This window comes from Hypomesus nipponensis, chromosome 5 (assembly GCF_054491055.1).
Source record: "Hypomesus nipponensis isolate SF chromosome 5, ASM5449105v1, whole genome shotgun sequence".
NCBI lineage: Eukaryota > Metazoa > Chordata > Actinopteri > Osmeriformes > Osmeridae > Hypomesus > Hypomesus nipponensis.
Window position 1 is genome coordinate 3,780,683 of NC_140365.1, and position 18,586 is coordinate 3,799,268.

The 18,586-nt window shown below is 41.4% G+C and overlaps 4 protein-coding genes across 5 annotated transcripts; 1 reads left to right on the forward strand and 3 right to left on the reverse strand.

Annotated features, from left to right (window-relative positions):
- Positions 1 to 250: 250 nt before the first annotated feature.
- Positions 251 to 4,929, reverse strand: bscl2 (BSCL2 lipid droplet biogenesis associated, seipin). The gene is made up of 10 exons (XM_084697551.1): positions 4,553 to 4,929; positions 4,255 to 4,333; positions 3,868 to 4,011; positions 3,276 to 3,410; positions 2,939 to 3,036; positions 2,563 to 2,704; positions 2,159 to 2,237; positions 1,997 to 2,071; positions 1,688 to 1,756; positions 251 to 1,517 (listed from the first exon to the last, which is right to left on the reverse strand). The coding sequence occupies exons 1-10, from the start codon at positions 4,867 to 4,869 to the stop codon at positions 1,309 to 1,311; spliced, it is 1,347 nt and encodes a 448-aa protein (XP_084553677.1). The 5' UTR covers positions 4,870 to 4,929; the 3' UTR covers positions 251 to 1,308.
- Positions 4,930 to 4,942: 13 nt separating this feature from the next.
- On the forward strand, positions 4,943 to 9,294 carry gng3 (guanine nucleotide binding protein (G protein), gamma 3). Of its 2 annotated transcripts, none has more exons than XM_084697555.1 (3): positions 4,943 to 5,081; positions 7,928 to 8,027; positions 8,291 to 9,294. In XM_084697555.1, the coding sequence occupies exons 2-3, from the start codon at positions 7,929 to 7,931 to the stop codon at positions 8,417 to 8,419; spliced, it is 228 nt and encodes a 75-aa protein (XP_084553681.1). In that variant the 5' UTR covers positions 4,943 to 5,081; position 7,928; the 3' UTR covers positions 8,420 to 9,294. The 2 variants fall into 2 exon arrangements, with proteins under 2 accessions (XP_084553681.1, XP_084553679.1); XM_084697553.1 differs by lacking the exon at positions 4,943 to 5,081 and adding an exon at positions 6,569 to 6,770.
- A 76-nt stretch (positions 9,295 to 9,370) lies between these two features.
- Positions 9,371 to 11,678, reverse strand: banf1 (barrier to autointegration nuclear assembly factor 1). The gene is made up of 3 exons (XM_084697552.1): positions 11,540 to 11,678; positions 10,920 to 11,089; positions 9,371 to 10,402 (listed from the first exon to the last, which is right to left on the reverse strand). The coding sequence occupies exons 2-3, from the start codon at positions 11,043 to 11,045 to the stop codon at positions 10,256 to 10,258; spliced, it is 273 nt and encodes a 90-aa protein (XP_084553678.1). The 5' UTR covers positions 11,046 to 11,089; positions 11,540 to 11,678; the 3' UTR covers positions 9,371 to 10,255.
- A 266-nt stretch (positions 11,679 to 11,944) lies between these two features.
- Positions 11,945 to 18,570, reverse strand: sart1 (spliceosome associated factor 1, recruiter of U4/U6.U5 tri-snRNP). The gene is made up of 20 exons (XM_084698658.1): positions 18,170 to 18,570; positions 17,904 to 17,958; positions 17,699 to 17,754; positions 17,462 to 17,588; positions 17,091 to 17,193; positions 16,887 to 16,964; positions 16,602 to 16,701; positions 16,358 to 16,500; positions 15,992 to 16,198; positions 15,685 to 15,797; positions 15,394 to 15,527; positions 15,066 to 15,190; positions 14,750 to 14,914; positions 14,347 to 14,457; positions 13,996 to 14,083; positions 13,642 to 13,732; positions 13,363 to 13,498; positions 13,025 to 13,114; positions 12,790 to 12,911; positions 11,945 to 12,154 (listed from the first exon to the last, which is right to left on the reverse strand). The coding sequence occupies exons 1-20, from the start codon at positions 18,447 to 18,449 to the stop codon at positions 12,136 to 12,138; spliced, it is 2,343 nt and encodes a 780-aa protein (XP_084554784.1). The 5' UTR covers positions 18,450 to 18,570; the 3' UTR covers positions 11,945 to 12,135.
- Positions 18,571 to 18,586: the final 16 nt, after the last annotated feature.

Genomic DNA, 18,586 nt, shown 5'->3' on the forward strand with positions numbered 1-18,586 from the left:
CATATAATTGTCCCCCCAAAAATTGATAGTAGATTTTCGCCATTGTGTGCAGTCAAACTTTTTAGAGTCAAGGAAGGTCAGGGCAGGGCTTGATGTGGAACACGATCCATTTTGGAATAGAAGAAATTATTTTATTTTTTAGCTTTTTCTGAAAGCTAAGAAATAGCATTCCCGAGCATTTCACTCCCCAAATCTACATTGACAAATAAAGCATGAATAAAAATCACGATTAAATGAAAACTCCAATAACTTTATATTAAGCAGAAACAGGACAGATTTTAATAAAGATGCATTACAAGAACTGCTCTTTCGTGTACCATTAGTTCACCTTTAATAGCTAGGGAGGACCTAGGTCATTAATCAGTGAAATTGGATACAATATATTTATTTCTACTTGCTTCATAATATTGCTTTTCTTTTCATTCATACGAGTCAATATATGATTATCGTTGTACACAAGTGCATAAGTTGAGCAGGAAAACATTACATCCAAGAAAATACCATGTAACAGGACCACTGCCACGCTAACAAATATGGTTCCCATTACACTTCCATTCGAACTTGCCATATCCTTCCTAGTGTAAGCATCTATATAAAACCTAGAATTGAATAAGACAAAAGACAAATACAATCGTGTTAACAAAGTGGCCCCAAAAACAAAGAATACATATAATGACTGTTAAGTGTAAGTCCTCAACAATCTGTAATTAAGAAAAAATGTTGTAGGCCTAGTAAAAATCTAAAACAGATTTTAGAACCAAAAAAGTAACACTGATGTGGATAAGAATCCTGTTTTTATAGTTTTACACAAATGTTAGGCTTCCAACAACATATTTGAGTTTTTTTCTGTAGCTTCATCCACATCTAAAATGTATCCTAATTATGTAAATAATTCAGGCTAAAGAATACCCAAAGCACAAGTAATGAAATAATCATTTAAAAAGGGGCCTGGTAGTAACAGTAGGGAATTGGCTTCATCGAAGTGATAACCTGCCATTTCTTGGCTGGTTGTTTAAATACAAGTAGCATAAATACATCCATGTCCCTTCAGAACTATCTAGGACGTGAATACATACATGAAAAGCGTAACACAGGATCTGAGGTTAAGGTTTTGAATGAGGTAAACTTGTCATCAAGACAGGAAAATAAACAAGTTTGCTAAGGCGATAAAAGGAAAAACTTGCACATGCATCTTGCGTGTATGTTAGTGCCCAATAGTCTTTGTTTGCTGTTGACAAGTCCGGGTTTTTTGTTCTCTTTCGTTGAGGGACCCCTGATCGTGTAGTCATCTGAGCACCGTCTCGTGATTCACAGGCTCATCCAGGGGCCCTGTCTCTGGCGAAGTGTGGTTTCACCCTGTTGAGGCACCTGGGGTCCCTCCGCCAGGTTACTTCTGGCATCTTTACCCTCCAGGCCATCCAGATCCTCAGGCTCTTCCACACTCACGTTAGACCCAGCGGCCTTGGGGACCTCCAGGAACACCGGGGCATCGTCAGAAGACGACTCCATAGTTAAGCCTGACACCAGGAAGAAGAAAGAGGGAGAGGTGGTTGAGGAATGCTGACCCCCACAGGGAAGACACTTGTGCTTCATGGTCTGTAGTTTACACTGAGTAGAAGACACCAAGGAAAGAACTTGGATCATTCTGAGGGATTCTGATTTTATTTCTTTTTTGCCTGACAGTTACCTATGCCAGTGTCCTCCACGTCAAATGTCTCATTCACAGAACCGATCACATCAGGCGTTTCAAGCTCCCCTACAAACACAAACAAGCAACACATTTAACTGTGAAATAAACTTTATCATGCACACAAAACAGTCTTACAAATTCTTGGGTAATAGGTATAGCTCAATAGTGGGGAATTGGACTGAAAATCAATGGTTTGTATGTTCAATTCCTTTTATGTCGCTTTGAATAAAAGCATCTGCTAAACAAATACATTCTTATTACGAGTTATAACAAAGTCCCTTTGAACGTCCACCAATTCCTTCTCACCAGTCTCTTTCAAACTTAATGCTTCTCTCGTTTCCTGATCTTTGTATGGCTCTTTCGCCTCCTCTGCGATCCTTGCTGAAAGACATTCACATTACGCTCCTGTTACTTCAGGCATTCGACAAGAAACGCTGAATGGATCTGGTGTGTTGATAAGTCACTCACTCTGGGAAGAGGCTCTGTCCATGCGCTTCCGAGCCTCGTCTCTCCTCTGCTGCAGGCGAGTGGAATCACCCATTGTGACCTTGGGCATACACAAGACAAAACAACATCGATAAGGACCAGGCTAGGCCGATCATAAGCAAGAATCCATGTAGGACCAGGGTTCACACAAAGCACAGAACAGGAAACATACACTTAAGACATACCTCTTTGATCTTGCTTATCACTCACTGTAAAATGTATTCATTTAACATGTATGGAATATTTGTTTATTTATTTATTTGTGTTTTTTAACCCACCCTCCCCCTTTTTACTGTGAGTCGCATTGTGTTACCTCTGTGTATGAAATGCGCTGTACAAATACATTTTGATTGATTGATTGAACAGAAAAAGGGTCAGTCTTTTACCCGGACTTGTACTCGTTCAGGGGGCCACAGCCCCCCCCATATGAACTGCAGGTAGCTGAAGAGCATGATGACACTGAGGAAAGTGAAGTTGCTGAACACGCCGATCACCGCAGACGTCAGGGGGAAGTTGTAGAGAATATACCTGGAATGAAGAAGAAACCAGGATGAGGAAAATACCTAGTACAGTGGCATGAATAAATACTTATAGAGAGAGATACGGAATCATTAAAGATAAAAATCAAGTAAGGAAATTATCCACTGGAGGAGCCATGTAAAACTAATAATTTCAAAAGAAAATAATATTAAGATATTCCATAGACTTTACCAGGTATAGCCCAATCTGAGGTGGTTAAACTAATATTATATGTGACAGCACCTGATTCCAGTGAAGTAAGCATGGATCCGAAGCTGGGCAGAATATATCTGTACACGCCGAGACTGGAATTCAATCACTGCCCCAATAGTTGGTTGATACTGTTGTCAGGAGATAACAGATTATAGTTTGAGCTACTGAAGATATAGGGAGGGAACATAGGAGGAGAAGTGCTATTTCAAAGAAATCATTTGAGCTACACACACGAGTAAATCAGATTATGTGGACAACTATCAAATGCTGATCACAAGACCAATGCAATTCAGTACCATAGACAACAGGAAACGCCCAATGTGAAGGCAGTGTTGGGAGAGGAAAATGGATTGGAAATGCCACATACAGAGTTTGTCTTGTAGTCTGAGTAGAGCTCAACGTCAACGAGCTGCTTCTGCTCTACCATCCCCGTCACCAAGAGAGGAGAGAACAGGAGGGTACTCAGGGTTTGCAGAAGACTTGACCGATAGTGCAGCATTGCCTGAAGGGAAAATTAGTTTTAGGAGGCACAAGTTTTGAAACGATCAAACACATCTACACTTTGCTCTACAGCTGAATTGACCCAATAACTGTTCTCGCAAATGACAAGCTGTCTATACGACTTCAATAAAGAAGCAGGGGGCAAAAGGAAGGCTTATTAACCAAACTTTCTCATTGCCATTTTCAATTATTGCATTGAAAAAGTAAGTAATATCAGAAAAGATAGCCAGGGTAAGCTAGCTAAGAGTGTACCTGGGATCAACAATATGGCAAAGTTTAACAAGCGAGACCATAAAAGTAAATAACCACTGCAGTAAAACCTGCACATGGCTAACAGAACTTTATTAGTCATTTAGTTTACATTGTCATATGGACTGAACAGGCATATACTGTGTTTACACTGACCAACAAAATTCATCATTGCAACCGAAAGCACCTGAGCTGTGTGCATCACTCACCGATCGCGCTACAGATGATACAATCTGCCCGTTATTGGTGTAACAAGACATCTTAATCATAAACATTCCCAGCTGTTCATTGACCGGAGATTCAGGCATTTCCAGCTCTAATGAGATTCTATATGGCTGACCATGGATCATGACCTAGACCAAGCAACAAAAATACAGATATTAGACTTTGGAAGTCAAGGTTTCATTTATCGCGCATCATTACAAAATTGTTTAGATATACATGGTACAGTGGGTACTCTTTTTCAGACTATAAACGGAAACAAATGAACTGGTTTCTGACTGGAAAACGTCTTAGAGATGCTAGAGATTATACATGTTTGCTAAGGGTGAAGTCAAATAGGTTTAGATCAACCTAATAATATGACTGAAGCAAACCTGATCTCGGCCATTCTTCAACAGTGAGATGTTGCCAACGGGGAAAGAACAAATGGCGTCAGACGACTCGCAGTCAGTCCTGAAAAATAGCAGAGGTCAGGAAACAAAGCATTAGACTCAAGAAGCGTTTGCATTAAAGAAAAAAAAAAACAGAACCAAAAGATATCCATTTCACTCTTAACTAATGTAGAAGAATGCAACTGAGAGAAGTGAGGAAAGAAGTGAGGAAAGGAGGGAGGATGGGGAGGAGGCACAAAACCAACAACCGCCAAGCTGGATCTCTGATGACTCTTAGCACCTGTAGTAGTAGTGCACCGGCGTGGAGAAGCTGACCGTGGGCATGTAGGAGTAGTAGAAACTTCCATAGAGGAAGATGGCCACCCAGAGAATCAAGACCAGAACGCAGAAAAGGATGGCAGCTCGCAGCAGAGTCCGGCGAGCTCGAAGGAGTGTGACTGCTGCCACATCTTGCAGCCACAGCAGAACGGGTCCCATCACACGACCCATGATGTCTAACCCTGCACTGATCTGCTCAGACTCCAGTCTCCAGTCCTGAGGTCCCAATCCTTCCTCCGATCTGGTACTTCCCCTTCCCTTGGAGGTGGTTCCAGTCATTTACTGTCCTCTCTCTCACTCTCTTCCACCTCTTTTACACACGCCTTCTCTGTCTTCTTACTTGGGACAGAATGGGTTTCCTTGTATATCTATGACTGAGTCCAATTTTCTTTTCTGGGAAATTGGGTACCACAATCAAACCATCCAAGCCTTGCAACTGCAGTTGTGTGGTCACATAATGTCGATGTCGGATTCGATTCCAAGCAAGTAAGGTAATTCTTTCTGTATAACATGACGATGTGACTGAATTATTGCGGCGACGTCTGCTGAATATTTAAGTAAAGAGCTGAAAATGTAAGTGAAGAAAAACAAACTTTTATTTTACTGGCCCAATTAATTTGTTTTTTCTTTTGAAATAACATGTTTTTCATAAAATTTACAATTAAACTTTCTATGTATATTGATCACATTTAGTTTAATGGATGGGACTAGAAATAAACTATTAAGTGTCGTCTTTAACGATATGAGCTAGCTAGACAAGCTAACACAAAATGTGACGCGCTAGTTCGTTTAGACAGCCAGCAAAACACTAATACAACACTAGCACTAACTACTGTAGCTAGTTAGACCAAACCCTTCAAACTACAACTACATCTAGCTCTACCTAGTTCCCTTAAAAACTAACAGCGCAATATTACTAAAGCCAGCTACCACTACCAGTTGTCAACGTGGTGATTGATATGGCATATAATACGTGAATGAAATGGCTTGTACATATGTTGATAGATCTAGCGTTAGATAATACTTTGTACGCAGCTGTAGCGTAGATACAGTCATTACACTAATAATGCCAAAACAATGCATTGACAGCTTGCTGTGAAATGTAAAAGCAGAAGTACTTACCACTGCACCAACAGTAAACTAGTATGCATGATACGTTACACTGACTAAAATCATTTAAATGCGAAATATTACTTCACTCCGCACAAGTTTATAGGCTGCTACCTTACGAGCTAGCTAGTAGCTACTGTAGTCCACCCATTGCCATGCAAATCGAGTACTAGTAGAACAGCAAAACACATTCGACTCGGTACGGCAATCACGAAAGGACAGTTTTCATCCAGACCTGAACATGACAATGCATTGTTTTTCACAACGAATGTGCCTCCGTAATTTTTACGATTAAATCAGACATACACTAGCGATATAACCAAACAAAATCTTTGCATTTTAATTTGTATTAATATTTCTACCAGGTTTTTAGTGTTAGTCCTGTGGAACAAGGCGATGCAACAGATAGCCTACTGTATCATATTAACTGTTTTTTGTTTTTTCAATTTTTCTTAAGACCCTGTAATGATATGATTTTGCCATAATAAAATAATGTAAAAATAAATTCCTCTATGGCAAAATCATTCAAAGTGTCATAATGATAGACTTGAATGTTTAAGACAAAGGACCAGACTGCAGTAGTTCCCATGGCAACAGAGGGGAAAAGGGGAGGAGGATAACTGATGCGAATTTACACCTAAGGTACCCAATTTATTTCACCAGTGCACTTAGAATACACAATATTTAGCTTGAGCATATACATCATTGGTAAAAAAAAAAAAACATGTTCCTCTTGCAATACATGAATTATTTCCTCTGCAAGCATCCATTTACTATTTCCCCTATTTCAAATGACAGATGGTTTGGACCAGCCGCATAATAAAGTGACTCCGATAGATCTCACTCCCTTTCCTTGGACGGTTCCACTCACTGCAGAGGGGTTTCTTATCCATGAACCAGGAATCTGGTGTTCATTGTAGCAGAATTGCAGTGCACTGGACTGTACAGAGCAGATCTTATATTAGGGGTGGGGTCATCTACAGAAATTACAAACAGGCAGTTTGAGGGTGAGAGGGAAAGAGAGAGCGAAGAGGAGGGAGAGATAGCACCAGAAGAGGAATTCAAAAAGGGTAAGGAAGAGAGAGATGATTAAGGACAGGAATAAGAAGATAAGAAAAGGCAAAATGATGACAGTCCTTCATGGACTGGTCATTTGGCCTTTTTTTCTCTCCGAACATCCATTTCCTCTCATGCTCTTCAGCCATTCATGTTTTTCATTAATCTTCTATGTATTGTACATATAACGTCAGTTGAATATGTTTGATATTTTCTTCCCATTTTCTGTTACGCTACTATATTTAAATATGTGCTTGTTTGAAAACACTAGTCGGGGAATCTGAATGTGTATTAAGAAAGCATGTCTGTGTTTATGACACTGTGAACAATGGGTCTGTTGTATTCACAACAAGGCCCCTTAACTGATTATCATTTATATTCCTGTTAAGAATATTTATATTTCCTGTTTTATGGGTCTTGAATGAGAAGCGTTGTGCTTTGCTTATTACTGCCATGGGGAAAATAAATTTAAAAAAAGGTGTGTGTGCATGACTCTCCCCTAAAGATAGACTTGATATGAGATACACTGTAACACACTTCCTGTTTATCAAGCAAAGATCCCAGCTGTGCTGTGTAATAAATATACACGATAAATGCCCTCTGGACATGAGTCACCATGAAGTTATACTTGGTGCTCAAACTGTAGTCTGTCTGTGAGAATCCTCTACCTCTTACACTCAGATGTCAGGTTTTAAGGTCAACGAGTACAAGGTCTCTAGAAATATAAACTTGATTCAACATAGAAAGCAAAACAATGGTGCATATGCCAAAGTAAAATCACACCACAAAATAAAGCTCAATGTGATTTCAAAATCAATTCATAGGCTTTGGACGATTCTTTTTTTTACATCGTTTTTTGTTGTTGTAAGGTATTGGATTTCTAGCGCAAAGAGCTTTTAGCAGGAAGTAGTAATGACACCAGAAGCCCCTGAAGAGATGGAGAAACGGTTGAGAGGGGACAGTGAATTAGTTTAATTCTGTGTGCGTACAATCCGACAAGGAGGGACTTGAATCGAGCAGCCATTCATTTTTACTACCATTCAGTTTCTTTACCACGGAAGATTACAATTTAAATTGACATACGTTGTTGGTGTCAAGACTGGCACAATCTCATCACAAATTTTATTGAAGGATTAGGTGTGTAAATACAGTGTATGTTTTGCTGTTACAGAATGAAAGGAGACACCCCAGTGAACAGTACCATGAGTGTCGGACAAGCCAGGAAGCTGGTGGAGCAACTTAAGATTGAAGCAAGTTTTTGTCGGATCAAGGTAGGAACATTTAAATGTTGCACCTGATTAATACAAGAATTGTATTATATTATTTGTACACTAATACTGTAATGCAATTTTATAGAATTTGATAGCACTGAACTCAAAACATACTGCAAATGAACACAACAGAGTCCCAGCAAAGACCCTTAATCTAATTTTTTCAATCAGATCATTGACTGAGGTCACAGTTGTGTCTTCTATCCCAGAGGGTGAGAGGTTTTGACTGAATGACCCTGATCAGATCTACTTCCTACCCACAGGTGTCAAAGGCAGCTGCAGACCTTATGGCCTACTGTGGAGCCCATGCTCTGGAGGACCCTCTCATCACCCCAGTGCCCACCTCAGAGAACCCCTTCAGGGAGAAGAAATTCTTCTGTGCCCTGCTTTGAGCCAATTTAGGGAAAAATTGTGATTAGAGTCCAGATTAACATATATTTGCAGATGTACATGTGTTCACTACATACACAAATACAATACACAATCTAGACTGTGTTATAGCTCTCCTTTAAGACAAGTACATCTTAAGCTGAATTCAATATAATACCCCGTTGTTCCTTGGGAAAAGTTCCCAGATCCTTGAAAAAAATATGAATATTTGAGTGAATTCCTTATCACAATTGACATGTAATATTGTCCTATATTAAATGATGATAATACTTGACAACATCCACAGAACAGCAGACAACCATGATTGAGACTTTTCATTTCCAAACACCAACACATGCCAACAGGTGCAGGGAAGCAAACCGTGTAGTTATCTGGAACTTTTAATACACTTGTAGAGAATATGAATTGCTTAAAGTGTCTTTTTGTGATATTCTGATATGTGTCATTTTTTTAAGGTTTGTTTGTTGCAGTAGTACGTTTGTGTTGGTGCTGAGAGAAAGGTGGGATTTGGCTCTCTAGCTAATCAACAGGAAGTGCACAGGGCAATACATACAAGTCCAAACATTCACTGCAAGTGAAACAGCAATGATATCAGTCTTCAACATTTTGCATAAAAAGGCCACCTGATTACTTTGTTTAAATTGGCTTGAGTGAGGATATACAATTCTCTGTAGCTTATGGTAGGTGCATTTGGTAAGAGTAAAATACAATTGTTAACTGTAAATTTCAGGGATGTTATCACTTACTTGCTCAGTGTTCAAATATAGACCATCACTGTATTGCAGATTTCTTACCAAAAACAAATGCAGAGCTTTGATGGCAGTAAAAGAGTGGGATATCAAAAGAGGAAAATAAAATCTCTTCTCACAAATATCAAGTTGGCCTTTCATGTCTTTATTTCAGAGAATGTGTCAAAATAATCTTAACAAAAGCAAACATTGTCCAGACTGCAGTTGTCCTTCACATATTTAATCGAAAGAGAAATATAAAAACAAACATGCTTTCACAGTCGATTACAAAACATGGGTCGGTGTTTCAGTAAAACCATCCATTAACCATTAAAACCATGAGCGGCAGAAGAATGCTCAAGATCGGACCAACACGACAAATATTTCAGGTTGCCTTTTGCTTTTACAATTGCAAAGTGATATGTGGTGGTTGTGTGTACTATCCCACAACTCAATTAGCTGACTACTGATGACTGAATCAAATCACATTAAGGCATTTCTTAAAACACTGAAAATAATATTCAGCATCAAAACTCAATACGGTGAGAATTTAAGAAAGCTTATCTATTAGTAACATGAAAATAACAACTTGATATTTTCAGTTTCTAATAAAAAGCTATGTGGCTTTGAAATATTCTACAATGCGATTACATTTTCATTGTTTTTCCATGTTAGTAAAACAGCAAACAATTTCAGCAGTAGTTGCAAAACTTTTGTGATTGGATAATTGATTTTGTCCCCTTTAATAATTGATTTTGTCCCCTTTAATAAAGTCTAAATTGAAATACACCAGCACAGAAACAGAAGACAAATGCATCAAAAAGGCTTTGGTGACGCCAAAAATATAGATGTAAAATGGTCAGTATTTATAAGTTGCTCTGGTGGTTAGCTGGAACAAAAAGATCTGGCTTGACATTTAGTCGGTCTCTGTGCAACATAACACGGTCTTATACATCTGACTTTGCTAAACTCCCTCATTCGTTCGTCAGTCCATTTGAGGTGTCGCTAAGTTGGTGTGAGTACAAAGAAGAGGTAAATATATGTTTGGAACCCCCCCAAAAAAACAATCCCACTAAAAACAAACCAAAAACTAGGAGGAAATAGTGTAGTTTACAGGAAAGAATCACACCACTCACGAAGGCAGCCATAGCAGTCGCCTTGCTGTTTAACGTTTGCCCCACACGTATCTTTCAGCCAGTCCCGAAAGAGCTCCTCATCTTTTTTCAGCACCAAGAACTGTCCAAGAACAACATAGGCCTGTGGGTGAGAGGGTGCAGTATTGGTACATGAACGGAAACAGGATTAGGATAGAACTTGACATTTGATCAGTTAAGGCATCCCAGCTTGAGCAGTGTTTCCCCTACCATTATATTAGGGGGGTGGAAGGTCAAGTTAATTTTGTATTGTAAATAAGTCATTTAAGGTTACCTTACCTATAAAACAAGTCTATAGCTTGCTCTTTCATTAAACAAACTAAATGGCCTTATGTTATTTATCTTATGTACACAACGGCATGTCATTTCTGTCTTTACATGGTCCATGCCCCCCCAAAAGCTGTAAACCTAGGGCAAACACTGTTGAGTACATCAAATCAGTGCCTGATCACTTAAATGGTTAAAAAAACAATAGGGTACATGAACAGCTACTTACATGTATGTACTTTTCTCTTGTCTAGCACCATCAACAAGTGAAGTGCACTTTTATAAAGCCAATGCAAGTTTGTAAACAATATGTTACTTCGAGTATATATAAAAAAAAAAAAAAAACATTTCACCTTGTCAAAGCCTTTCTCTTCCAGTCTTTTGCCAAGCACTTCTCCAATGCCTGCAAGAGCCATAACCAACTTTTCCCCCATGGGCTCTGCCACAAACTCTTTGTGTTTCTGGGACGTTGAAGACATGGTTACTTTGTAGTTCACCGATCCTTTTCAGTAGTTGCTTGGAGCTTTTAACGAGAAATAAGAAAAGCAGAGAAAAGCATTATTGTGGGATCCTACACGTAGCCTGCCATATTTGCCGCTTAGTTTACCAAGTAAGGCAACTAGCTAGCTATATACTATAGTCTGATTACCAACCTTGAAGCACATCACGATCTCTCTACGTTCGAACTTTCACTTTCCTACTCAAACCTACTTCCAGAGCCACGTGTACATGTGGCGTTCTTGGCCATAATATTTCATTCTAATCTGTTAATCAACAATGAGTTAGCTAACTGATTAGCAGGTAAGCTAGTTATTCAAATAGAAAGTCAGAGCCGGGCTAGCTAAAGCTAGTTAGCAAGCTAGCGAGAAAGCTATGGGGCAAGATAGGTAAGTTTACACCGCTAAATTTACAATACATCGACATTTATACATTTTTACTGACGTCCTTCATAAGTAGAATGTAGGTTTACAACCTTATTACTATCGTAGACAGTTCGTTCCTCTCCGACCACTGCAGCTCAACCTGGCCTGAAGCGGTAGATGCTATCAATAGAGCACTGCTGCGTTTCACACATTCTAATCACTTCCTTGTCCCGCCGTTTGGTAGTTTCCGTTTCCGTTAAGATATTCATTTGATTTTAAGTGTTTTTGAAGGTAATAGCAGAGCCTGTTTAAGGATGTTTCTATATTAGACATTCTCTGGCAATAGTTAGAATGTAAAATTGTTTGCATTACTTATATGTTTAAATCAACATAAATGTATACTTCACCCCCGTAACACCCCACAAATTAACTGTTGGCCAGTATTTCCTTAATGCAGTTTCTTCATTATTTGTTGAAAAAAAATAAATAAAATGAAGCACAAAATGCAAACAAGCTAATTCTGTCAATTCTTTATTACAACAATGATAAGCATTGTAGACATAATATCCTTAGTCAAAACAACAAATCCACTTTATATATAACAATAGCGACTGGACTTGATTCAAATGAGAACAAATTTAAAATGTGTGTGTGTGCGTGTGTGAGACAGTGAGAGACCACACAGGAAGGGTCATCCTTGCCAAGCTCATTTGGTGATGTTGTTTCTGAGGAAAGAAAAATAATAAAAAGGTTAGTGATAGGATAACATATAAATAGTGGGATAATATATATTAACAGTGGAAAACAGTTTTTATCTCATTAGGTAGACAATGTAACATTCGATACATTTAGCAGATTATTTTATCCAAGTAGAGGAAGGTACCTCGGTTTGAATTGTATCACCACTAATGGTAACAGAGCTAATCTATCACTAGGTCTCCAACTAACAGAGAACATTGTTGGTGCCTTTCTGTTGGTCCCCAAAGTTAGACTAGAGAGTTAGAGTCAGATGGCTGAGTGGTTAGGGAATCGGGCGAGTAATCGGAAGGTTGCAGGTCTGATTCCCGTCCGTGTCAAATGACTGTGTCCTTGGGCAAGGCACTTCACCCTACTTGCCTCGGGGGGGATGTCCCTGCACTTACTGTAAATTGCTAAGATAAGAGCGTCTGCTAATCAGAATCAGAAAGGGATTTATTCGCCATGAAAATTTGCACAGACAAGGAATTTGCTTTGGCAGGAAGGATACAAGACAGTGGCTGGGTTTGAACCTACGACCTTATACTTTGCATGTCGCCGTCCCAGCCCAGTGAGCTATTCTCAGTGTTGATAAATGACTAAAGGTAAACTGCTGATCACTCACGCATTCATGCTCTTTCCACTCCCACTGAGGACGATGTAGGGTGTTTTCTGTGATTTCTGCTTCTCCTGCAGCAAAGCTACTGTTCCCAGTGGAGTGTCACTACTGCTCATTTTTTTCAGCAGCTGACGAGAGAAAGAAAAATACGGTTAATCAACCGAGTCTCGGGATAGGAATGTAAAAGTAACGTGACACACTTTAGAACAGGTACAGTCACAGAGTGAAGAAATGTACTTACGGCTTCCTCCTCCAGTTTCTTCATCCTCCTCTCTGTCTTCATCTTACCAGACCCTTTGCCATGGAAACGATGTGACAGCTGCCTGAACGCCTGGAGGAGGAACAGGATTAGTGCACGAAATACATTTATGAACAAATACATAAATGCATCGCTTTACCTGAATTAATGTTTCGTCAACCTATTCCTCTAAACAATACACATATATATTTTTATATATTTTCCAAAGCCACATGCAAATAGCGTGATTTCTCTCCATGTCTGAAATCTGGTTACTGCAGACTTTACAATTACTAGTGCTGCAAGGTTGCACAAAATGAAGGCTGACAGGACAACCATACCTCTTTTGGAGTCAGCTTTCTGCCAGATTCGTCCACATACTCGATCTTGACATCTGGCTTGTAGGCGTCCTTCTCCTTGAAGTCCTGAGTGAAGCCTCTGTACTCTTCCCTCCGGCTGTATTTGTCGTCTATCGTCCTGGAGACGAGGAAAGGACGTGAACAAAGGAACCATGAGTGCCGTTGGATACCTGCTAACGCCATGTAGGTTTGCTTATAGACATGTTAGAAATAGCTCGGTTCTAATATGTAAGTGAACGGTCACTATACTCTGAAACTTACATTTTGTCCTCAATGCAGTAATTGTCATTTGGAAGGGCGCCCTTCGGTGCCCTAACACGAGCTATCTTCTGCATCTGAGTATCCAAGAGACCTGAAAGAAGAGAAGGAAAAAAACAGAAAGCTAAGTAAACAGTTGGGTGGGGTTTTTTTTTACCCCAAAAATGATTACAAGCCTTTCGTAATGACCGAGGAACTGATCACGTCAAAGGCTGATAACTTAAGTCTGGGTGGGTAGGTACACCTCAGGGGTAGGGCAGAGCATTTGGCTTCAGATCAAGAGGTCCCAGGTTCAAATCCCCCTCCGTATGTCTCTTTAGATAAAAGCGTCTTGATTGAATGAAGGCATGATCTCACCCTTGTTTTTGCAGAGATGCAAGGCAGCAGCTAGCCCGGAGTTGACAATCGGCTCTTCATCCAGGATGGTGGTGGATGCCGTGGAGAACTGCAAACGAGGGAAGACACACACACACACACACACAATTAACAGAGGAATAAAGGTTCTCTACCTGGCTTATTGTTATTCTATATTATGACCACTAGGGGGCTCTGACAGCACAACAAGAGAAAACACTGATATGGAAGAGAAGAGAGGGAGGGAGGATGGATAGAATTGTTTTGATCGGGGGGGGGGGGGGGGCAATTTTGCAGCAGACATGAACAACGAGCTAACTTCTAAATCAAAACAAGAGGCAGAGGGCCACTCACGTCTGGTTGTTTCATCTCCTCGTCCAGGTTCACCATGCTCCAGCCAACATTCTCATCCGTCTCCGAGTCGGAACCCCCAGCGCCATCTCTCTCCGCCTCCTGCTCGAAATCCTGAGAAGAAAAAAAAAACCGATAAGAGGCGGTTAGAAGGGCACGCATCTTACTGTCAACGTTTATATTCATTTCTGGAGGCACCCCAATTACATACACTGTGTAAATGTGAGGATGACATCATGTATTCATCAAGCAGATGCGTTAATCTAAAACGATGTACAGGGGGCATCTGAACCTGCGGCTTCTTGATCTGCAGTAATTTGCTCTACCACTAAGCTATACATACATCTGTGGTTATTGAGATCTATTGCAGTGTTGACCTAAACAAAGTTCCCTGTGGTGTACCGACCATGATGTCCTCCTGGTCCTCTCTGTTTCCTGAGAGGCCGTAGGTGGGGATGTCACCCAGCGTCCTGCAGAACTCTGAGGTGGCATTGAACACGATGTTGTTCTTCCGGTCAGGATCATCAGGGTTGTCACCTTCCCCACCGAGCCCCTTGACCTGCTCCACCACCTGTTCAGGAAGGTAGAGAGTCAGTGGAATACACATCAAATCTTTTATAAACAAACAAAAAATTATATATTTGTTTTTGTTGTTTTGACTAGAGGTGACTGAATGCTAGACGTCCTAGTGAAGTCTTAACAGACTGCCAGACAGTCCCCACCTTCTCTCCGGAGTCTTTGAGCATCTGTTTCTGCTTCAGTTTCCTCTGCTTCTCCAGCTGCTTCTGCAGCTCTGCCTCCGCCTCGTCCTCCTCCATCACAGCCGGCTCCGGGGACACAAAGTCCTCTGAGGTCACACAGAACAGGGAGCGGAGGTGAGGATGTGGACACTGACCCGGTCAAACGACCGTTATATGGGCATCGCCAAGGGACCCTTAAAGGACTCGAGAGCTGGAAGGTCATGTAAGGTCACAAAGATCTCAGGACGCTCTCCTTGAGGCAGAACATATCATTGATACATTAAATCATTAACTCTTAAGTCTGTCTCACCTTCGTCACTGATTTCCATGTCGGCCGTTCTGACGTCGTCGGACTGCTGGGGAACGTCGATGGAGGTGCTGTTCCCCTCAGCCCCTCCCTCCAGGGCTTCCAGAACCTCCTGTTTGCGGCCACGGCCCCGGGATCTGGGAGGACGGTGAGAGGAGAAGGGTCTCAGTGACACGGGGCAGTGGAACCTCACTTGTTCCAGACGTAGAACCTCACGGTTCCACACACACACACACAGAACCTCATTGTTCAGAATTGTAATGTTCCAAACAGACAAAGCGAACGAAGCAGAACCTGGAGCCGAAGTCGGTACTGCGTGTGTCGTCCAGGCGAAGCTCATCGGGCAAAGACACTTTCTCCTTCTTACGGATCTTCTTGATGCGTCGCTTGGTCTTCTTAAAACCCACCTACAACAACAGCATCCAGAGACCATCTCTCAATAACGACAACCGAGGGAGACGAACAAATGTGCCGACAATAAAACGCCAACGGCCATTACGTAACCCTTTCACCAGTGTAGGCATTCACATTCGAACGCAGTACATTCCCATAAATGAGAGACCCATTCTAAAAGGCCTTCGGGGTTCAGATCAGGACTCACCATCTCCCCTGGTGAGTAGTACTCCGAGGCGATCATGAGAGCAGGCATCTGCAGGGACTGGGCCTGGCTGCGCAGGGTCTCCCTGATGGCCTGCAGCTCCCTCTCCCTCTCCCCCTCAGCGAAGCCACCAGTACTCAACCGGAAGCTCTTTTTCTGCTCCCCGTCGATCTCCTCGTCATACTTGCCCAGCACGATGCGGGGCTTTATCTGCAGGATAAGAGCTCACAATTGAGACACTGGACCTTAGTTAAGTAATGAGACACGATGGAAAAACGGGGCGAATAGGAATAATATTGGTTGTTTTCATATTATATTCTAGGGATGAATGTAGGAGTTTTTCTTTTCAATAGAGCCTCGGACTCTTACCACAGCCATGTCATCGACACTCTCCTCCTCTTCGTAGGGTTTGTATTCCGGTTTTTTCTTCTTTAACTCCACGTTCTTCTCCGCCCTCTCCTTGTCCACCAGGCCCACGTTGACAAGCACATCGTCTTTCTCCTCCAGGACGCCTGAGACGCAAGGAGACAACGCAAGGACACAGGTTACAGGACGAGAACGTGCTGCAGTCAAGAAGAAGGTCGCTTTACATTTCCTGTGCTCCTCCAATCACCTTTGTCTTCCAGTGTGAGGATGACTGTCTCCCCCTCATTGAATGATTCCATCTTGTGCTGCACTGTAAGGCCCTTTAAGTCCCTGGAACTGTAGGCTACCTGTGACGGACAGGAAAAATACAGGATTTATTTGAACAAGTCTTCCTACAGACTTCATTAAGTTTGCTCTTAATGTCAAGATATGCCACAACAGTAGCGGAAGCAAAAAGCTCTTGTAGCAGATATTACAGTCCTGAGACTAACAATATGACTAGTAGCAAAGACAAGTGGACTTGAATGCATACCTTCTTTGCCTGACCAAACTCCTCTTCCACCAGACTGCTCACACCAAACTCTTGGTCCATCTCCTCCAGAAGTTTCTCCTGGACGGGGGATTCATTTGTAAAAGTAAGTCATGATGAGAAAGTGAAAAACAAAATGTAAACAACACAGATGCATCTCCTGCCATCTCAAAGCATTCCTCCATCAACTGTATTTTCATCACTCACTCTCTTCTCTGCCAGTTCTTTCTCTTTGGCCAGCTTCCGGCTTTTCTCGACCCAGGCAGTGGTGTCATCCAACCAGTCTTCCTCTGCTAGAGTCTTCACTTTCCTGAATGGCAATAAAAATGAATTAAAAAAACATTTTACTCACACTACACCGTGCGTGTAGTAACCTCAACAACTGATCTAGGAACAGGAGTGAATAGTTCAAACAAAATGTCTGTGGTTATTGTGATGGAGCGGCCTGGATATTACCGACAGTGCAGAAGTTTCATATCAGTATCAATATTTTCTTTACAGTAACAACAGTATCTGTGTTGTTTGCGGGCTTATTAAAAGTCTTCCAATATAAGAGAAGTCTTCTTAAGAGTACTTACCCCAGTTTCTTATTCAGGAGGCGCTTTTCCTTCATAGCCGCTAGTTTCTCCCTCATGTCCTTCTGCTTTCGGATAGTGACGGGGTTGATAGTCTCTGCCACCTTCGGGTCCTCCTTGGTACCAAGCTCTGGGACAGCAGGGAAGACCCGGTCAGTCAATGAAAAATACTGCAATACTCTCCCATTTTGTTTTCCACGGTTTTGAGTCTTGTTCCGGACATCTCAAGACGTGACTAACCTTTCTTGGCTTCATTTAGTTCCAGCGGTTTTAGACCCAGCTTAGCTCTCAATTTGCTATCAGGGAATAAAGACAAACAAGGTGTCAATTACACGTAAATACAATGTAAGTAAATTCACATAAGTAATCAACGGGGTTTCAATGCGTTTACCGCCATCATTCGGTGAAGCTGCATATTTGTTTACATCTAATCCACGTTACTTACTTGGTCTCCTCGATGCTAAGGGAGGCATCGCCACTTGCAGATTGTGGTCCAATGTCTGCAGTGAAATGAAAGTCGTTTGATGAGCCAAGAATTCCATGTGACAGCACAGATAACTACCACACATGATAAAACAACAAGCATATCTGCTTTAGTCTGTCCGCTAGTACATTATTGCCTCAATGTTAAAGGCCCAGGCAAACCTGGTGCAATTGCTGGAAAAGCTAACTAGCGTTAGCAACCATTGCTAACTACCTAGCTTTGTTTACCTGTGGATGTGCTCGCCTCATATCCAGACTCGACCTTTTCTTTTTTGACTCGGGGCTCTCCGGTACTCTTGTCGGCTTTGCTTCTACTTTCCTTCTCGGTACCGCGTCCACTTCTATCCTTGGACCTAGACCGTTTTCGCTTTTCTCTGTCTCTGGTGGCATCACGTTCCTTATCTCTTTCTCGGTCCTTGTGACGGTGTTTTTTGTGTTCTCGATGACGATCTTCTGCATCTTTCTCTTTTTCGCGTCCCTTTTCCTTATGTTTTTTGGAGGACCCCATATTGATAACAACGTGAGGTTGAGTGGAAACTAGTGCGTCTTAATAGCTGCACAATTCAATTCAATTGACGGTGAGCTACCTCACTAGTAACAGCTTTACTTTAACGGAAACGACCAAGATACGATGATTTGACCTCA

What these genes read in the sequence shown, in the direction of transcription:
- bscl2 (XM_084697551.1), bottom strand. Translation starts at nt 4,869, where the DNA reads ATGACTGGAACCACCTCCAAGGGAAGGGGAAGTACCAGATCGGAGGAA. An exon ending in TATCATCTGTAGCGCGATCG is followed by an intron (nt 3,411 to 3,867) that starts GTGAGTGATGCA and finishes TTTTCCCTTCAG; the next exon opens with GCAATGCTGCACTATCGGTC. An exon ending in CGTGGAGGACACTGGCATAG is followed by an intron (nt 1,518 to 1,687) that starts GTAACTGTCAGG and finishes TCCTGGTGTCAG; the next exon opens with GCTTAACTATGGAGTCGTCT.
- gng3 (XM_084697555.1), top strand. Translation starts at nt 7,929, where the DNA reads ATGAAAGGAGACACCCCAGTGAACAGTACCATGAGTGTCGGACAAGCC. An exon ending in CAAGTTTTTGTCGGATCAAG is followed by an intron (nt 8,028 to 8,290) that starts GTAGGAACATTT and finishes TCCTACCCACAG; the next exon opens with GTGTCAAAGGCAGCTGCAGA.
- banf1 (XM_084697552.1), bottom strand. Translation starts at nt 11,045, where the DNA reads ATGTCTTCAACGTCCCAGAAACACAAAGAGTTTGTGGCAGAGCCCATG. An exon ending in AAGAGAAAGGCTTTGACAAG is followed by an intron (nt 10,403 to 10,919) that starts GTGAAATGTTTT and finishes TCTCACCCACAG; the next exon opens with GCCTATGTTGTTCTTGGACA.
- sart1 (XM_084698658.1), bottom strand. Translation starts at nt 18,449, where the DNA reads ATGGGGTCCTCCAAAAAACATAAGGAAAAGGGACGCGAAAAAGAGAAA. An exon ending in CTTAGCATCGAGGAGACCAA is followed by an intron (nt 17,755 to 17,903) that starts GTAAGTAACGTG and finishes ATTCCCTGATAG; the next exon opens with CAAATTGAGAGCTAAGCTGG. An exon ending in ACTACTCACCAGGGGAGATG is followed by an intron (nt 15,798 to 15,991) that starts GTGAGTCCTGAT and finishes CTGTTGTTGTAG; the next exon opens with GTGGGTTTTAAGAAGACCAA.